This window comes from Lupinus angustifolius, chromosome LG06, assembly GCF_001865875.1.
Source record: "Lupinus angustifolius cultivar Tanjil chromosome LG06, LupAngTanjil_v1.0, whole genome shotgun sequence".
In the NCBI taxonomy this organism is placed as follows: domain Eukaryota; kingdom Viridiplantae; phylum Streptophyta; class Magnoliopsida; order Fabales; family Fabaceae; genus Lupinus; species Lupinus angustifolius.
Window position 1 is genome coordinate 17959394 of NC_032014.1, and position 5761 is coordinate 17965154.

At 33.2% G+C, this 5761-nt stretch overlaps 1 protein-coding gene across 3 annotated transcripts; it reads right to left on the minus strand.

Moving 5' to 3' along the window:
* Positions 1859–3647, minus strand: LOC109350091 (geranylgeranyl pyrophosphate synthase, chloroplastic-like). Of its 3 annotated transcripts, none has more exons than XM_019591227.1 (3): positions 3253–3647; positions 2203–3222; positions 1859–2056 (listed from the first exon to the last, which is right to left on the minus strand). In XM_019591227.1, exons 1-2 carry the CDS (start codon positions 3348–3350, stop codon positions 2226–2228), a joined length of 1095 nt encoding a protein of 364 aa, XP_019446772.1. In that variant the 5' UTR covers positions 3351–3647; the 3' UTR covers positions 1859–2056; positions 2203–2225. The 3 variants fall into 3 exon arrangements, with proteins under 3 accessions (XP_019446772.1, XP_019446771.1, XP_019446770.1); XM_019591226.1 differs by having other exon boundaries at positions 2203–3216; positions 3247–3647; XM_019591225.1 differs by having other exon boundaries at positions 2203–3646.

The following is a 5761-nucleotide window of genomic DNA, read 5'->3' on the forward strand; positions in this document are numbered from 1 at the left end:
AACCCTTGGATTGGTTGTTTCAGGCGGAACAGTTTTTCCACCTTTATCAGATCCCACAGGAACAACGGCTTCATATTGTCTCTTTTTACATGAAGGGAGAGGCCTTAAGCTGGTTCAGATGGGCCTTTTATAATCATACTATTCTTGATTGGGACAGTTTCACCCGTTGTCTCGAGATTCGTTTTGGTCCATCTACTTATGAGAATCATCAGGCTGAACTATTTAAATTGAGGCAAACGGGATCTGTTGCGGATTATCAAAAACAGTTTGAGCTAATTAATAACAGAGTTTGGGGTCTGCCTCCCGAAGCCATTCTTAACTGCTTCATTTCAGGATTACACACTGAAATCAGACGTGAAATGGCAATCTTGAGGCCAACACATATTGCAGAGGCATTGGGTCTTGCTAAGCTCTTGCTTCATATTCCCTCCAATCTCTCATTCAATTAGAAAAACATTTTTTCAGTTGATTATTTTGATATATTTTACTTACGCTCAATTATCTATAATATATCTCATTTAGTATTTAGCCTACCATGCACGACGTTCATTTGTGGCACAAATATGTTATTCAGTAAACATATCGTCTTAATAAACATACAATAATTTTTTTATTTGGAATCTGTTTTTGCTTCATGTTTCAAATATGATGATTTATATTTTTAAATATTAGATTCATATTGAATTACGATATTTGAATGTTTTTGTAGCTCTTTAATTTTAAGGCAACTCTTTATAATTGTTTTTTACGATTATTTAATAGTAATGTTGAAAAAACGGATATGTTAAATAATATCTGTATAACCATATTTATTTTGTTAGGAAGAATTATGATCAATTATTTTGATTATTATTGATGAGCGGGTCTATGACCCGATTATATTATTGATAAGGCCGTCTAACAAGAATTATGTTTATCTTATTAAAATGTTTCACTTGATTATACAAGATTAAAATAAATTATTAGTTAGGAAGGCATCTTTTAAGAAAATGCCTACTAGATTAAAATGTTTCATTTGATTAAACATGTTCGATACGAATAACATGTTGGTTTAATAGTGGAAGGCCGCTCTAGATTCCAAATATGATTAAAGAATTAAAAGTTTAATTCCTGAAAGCGACACTTGTTGGGAGATAATCACATACTCTATAAAGACTTGTTGTTTACCAAAAGTAAGGAGATACCCTTGAAAATAAAATAAAAAGTTCCAATAAACCTATATTGAATAAAAATAAACGTGTATGAATATACCAACTACCAAACCCCAACATGTCCACCTTTGCATATATGCAAAAACTTGCCGGGACTACAAAGAACAGAAACTAGCTGTTCGGCTCCAACTCATTGTATGGGCAGTTGGGCCACCTTACCAATATAGTATGCATGAAAAACCAGAAGCCCTTCTTTATATCACTCTATATACCACTCCAAATTTGTTACCACTTTATATTTTATATTACTTTATATACTCGTTATTTCTTATTGTCAAAAAATAAAATATGAATTAATTATATATTAACTTCACATTTTCTATATATGAATTGACAAACATTTAGACTATCTATTACCAACTCATCAGCAAAGTTTATAAGATCAATTCTATAACATCCTTCAAGTTTCAGAAACCTTTAATGGATGCTCTCACTGTCCAAGATAGAATATTCCATGTGCATAGTTCTAAAAGCAAATAGCATACCAATAAAAGGATTGCAGATAAACTTGCTGGCAGTGGAGGAAATTGGAAATTGGAGCAAGTGGTAAAGAAATCAAGAACTTAGGTAAACTTACTCAGAAAGAATAAAATATAATATTTAATTACAAGTTGAACGATTTTATGTCATACAAAATACAGGACTTGTGGCATATATCAAAGTTTTAAATAATTATATGGTTTTAGTAGTAATCTCCACAACCCATTACAATTGCATCATTGTAGCATAGCTTTTGCATTTTCCCATGCAATTACGATCCACTTAACATATGTTCTCACTTCCCAGCCCCATAACTGCTACCACAGCAAAAGCACCTTAAATCCTTAAATCTAATTTCTATAAGGCTTTGTTTATAGAGTTAAATTTGAGAAGAGGAATGGAAGATTGCAGAGCCATTAAACACAATTGTAAGATAACTCTGAAACTTATCATTTCTCTTCATTCCCCTTCAAAACTTAACACAAGCTCAACAAAGATACGGAACCTAAACAAACAATTGTTACCAAACATAGTCTAGTTTTGCCTATAAGCAATGTAATTAGCTAAAGCAATCAAAGGAGCAGCCTTATCCTGATCGAACCCAGAGAGCTGTTCTTGTGCATCTCTGTTCAATTTCTGAGCAAACTCCCTTGATTTCTCAATCCCCAAAAGCTTAGGGTAAGTAACCTTATCAGCCACCAAATCCTTCCCAGCAGTTTTCCCCAATTCCTCTGATGACTTAGTAACATCAAGAATATCATCCACAACTTGAAACATCAATCCTATGTACCTTGCAAACATCCTCAACTTCTCCACCTCCTCATCGGTACCACCACCAAGAATCGCTCCGAGAACAACCGAACCTTCTAGAAGGGCCGCGGTTTTATGAATGTGAATAAATTCCAATATCTCCAGCTCAACATCAGACAACCCTTCTGAATTAATGTCCACCACTTGCCCTGCTACTAGGCCTTCAGCGCCAATTGATTTAGCAAGCTCTCCAATTGCACGGACGATTCTCCCCGGTGAAACATCAGCCGTGGATACGGCTATGTGCTCGAAGGCAAATGCCAATAGGGCGTCCCCTGCAAGGAGCGCGACGTCCTCCCCGAAAACCTTGTGGTTTGTAGGTTTCCCACGGCGGAGGTCGTCGTTGTCCATGCAGGGGAGGTCATCGTGAATGAGTGACATGGTGTGGATCATCTCAATGGAGCACGCTGCTGGCATGGCCATAGCTTCCCTGCCGCCGACAAGCTCGCAGGCAGCCACGCAGAGAACCGGCCTCACGCGCTTGCCGCCGGCGAGCAGCGAGTACCGCATCGCTTCGTGAATCTTCTGCGGCTCACGTAATAAAACGGCGTCGTCTAAGGCTTTGTTCACCGAGCACGCTTTCTCAACCATGTAGGATTGGAAATTGAATGCTGATTTCTCTTTTTCTTCTTCGCCTTTGAGGGTGTCGTCTTTAGTTAGCACCGCGGAGACGGAGAAAGAAGAATAAAACGAAGAAAGCTGTGACTTTTTTTGTTTTGTGGTGGTGGGAGAAGAAATATGTAACTTTGTGAGGCTATGGAAAAGGTGAAAATTCATAGATCTAGATCTGGTGGCTTGTTTCAACATGAATCTGGGGCGTGCCCATGTGTTCAGATTCAGTGAACTCATGTTCAGTTTTTTTTAGTTTCTCGATTTAAGATATTACTTTTAATTCAAGATTCCCACATTGTTGTTGTCATGGGAGGGTTATTATGAAACCAAATAAAGAAGGGGAGAAAGTGGAGAAAAAAGGAGGGAACAGTGGGGTTGGCAAGTGAAGAGGTAAGACCAACCTTCCTCCACCAACGAGTTGATGAGGAAGATGGGATTATCGGAATTTTGGGATTGGATGAGATTTAAAGCAAAACGTTTCGCTCACCTAGTTTGATTTCGTGTCGTTGTGTCACTTGCTTTGTGTGACTCGTGTCCGATAAGATAATTGGATAGCTTTTATATATTTTTTTTTCAAAACTTTAGAAATGGAGAGTGAGTATCCACTTATGCGGTTAATTTTTTTAATCTGCCAATTTCATTACTAAATATTTAAAGGCTCAAATGATTCTTAAAAAAATATGATTAATAATCAAAATAAATCTTGATAAATTAATATATAAATATTAAAACTTATTAATTTGACTCACATTTAAAATTTTATATGATTATTTTGGTTTTTGAAGAAATAAAATGAGTTTTACTCTTGAGTTAAAAACTAATATTAAGTTTGTCTTCATGGGAAAATTCATTTGTATATACAGAGATCAAGCAACTATTTCTAAGATCCCCTTGATTAAAAACAAACAACAAACACCATAATTAAATCATAAATCCTTTCAAGAATTAACTAATTTGGATCATAAAACCCTTCAACAAACTCATTTGCTATAACTAGTCAACTGCTTATAAGTAAAACTACACTATGCATGATAATATTTGGTTGTTTATAGAAATTAAATTTATGCAAATCATTGGATTTAAGGTGCTTTTGTCGTAGCAATGGTGGAGAATGCTAAGTGAATATGTGTTTAATATTTATGCACAATTAATGTAAATGTGTTGTTTATATAATCTATATTATTTATATTTAAAAGTAAATAATATTTAAATTTAAATGATAATCTATGCATTAATAGTATAAATTTTTTGATATATGAATAAAAGTCTTGTATTTTGTATGACATAAAAACCCTTCAACTTGTAATTAAATATTGCATTTTATTCCTTCTTCCCTAGTTTACCTTATAGTAGTTGCATAATGCCATTTTTATTATCATTTTAGTTTTAAATATTATTTTATAATGTATTATATATATATCATAAATTAAGAATAATATCTAATTTTTCTTCCTAATTGTAAACATTATTTTTATTCTTGAGTCATATAACTCACCCATAATTTTATGATTTATAATAATAAATGATTTCTTTCTCATATTTTTTATCTTTGGAACTCATATTTTCCTTATAAGAATGAGAAGTGATTCATATACTCCAAGAATGTATTTAAAAAACTTATTTCACATTTTAGTCATCAAATCCAGGTAAATTTAATGGTTTAAATCTACTCATAATTCAAACTATTGAATTTCCCTTAAATTAATAGCTAAGATGTGGAGTACGTTTTTTAAACTTACTCTCTTAATGGATTTTTTCCCATAAAATGTTATTGTGCAAAGAGTATTATTAATTGAGAAATAAGAATCTCATGTAAGAACAATGGATGGAGATGCTGTTATTTGTTGTTTCTTCATCATCGCCTGCTCCAATTTCCTCCATTGGGAGCAAGTTTATCTGAAACCTGAAGGATGTTAAAGAATTGGTCTTACAAACTTTGCTAGTGAGTTGTAATAAATGTTTATCTAGTGGTAGTTTTTCAAGCATACTAAATTGATAATATGGCCAAACTGCGTATATAAACAGTTGGAGCCAAACACATATTTTACAATGTTGCGAAAAGTGAACCAAATCTTAAATATGAAGGGTGTTATATTAGGTTTAATGGTTTAAACCGTTTGATTCAACCAGTTGATTTTATACATAATTAATAATTTTTATCTATAGATATATAATTATATATAAATGTAGAATTTTTTATAATTAATAATTATGTATAATTACATTGAAGTAACTTATCTTTATCTTTTTTGAATTCAATTTTAAGTGAACTGTCTGGTTTACTTCTCTAGTTAATCCGGTTTAACCAGGTTTAACACAGTCAGACTGAAATTTCTCTGGCTCAAAGTGGTCCAACTCTCACTCGGTTAAGACAGTAATCCAGAACCATTTCCAAGTCCGGTCAGCGATCAAATCAGTCGGAACATCCAGTACGGTCCGGATGTAAATGAATTTTCTGTTATTTTTAATCCCTGCAAGTTTTTTGAATATCTGTAAAGATGGATATGTTGTCGTGGTCTTGGTTGTTGGTATAATCAAACACCTTTATTTTTAATCTTTAAGGAAGATTTATTTGAACATGTGTAATCAAATGAATTTTTTTAATTTAGTAGCCATTTTCTTAAAATACTCCACCTAATTAATTAGAG

Excerpts from the sequence above, each read along its gene's own strand:
- LOC109350091 (XM_019591225.1), bottom strand. The coding sequence starts at position 3,350 with ATGAGTTCACTGAATCTGAACACATGGGCACGCCCCAGATTCATGTTG.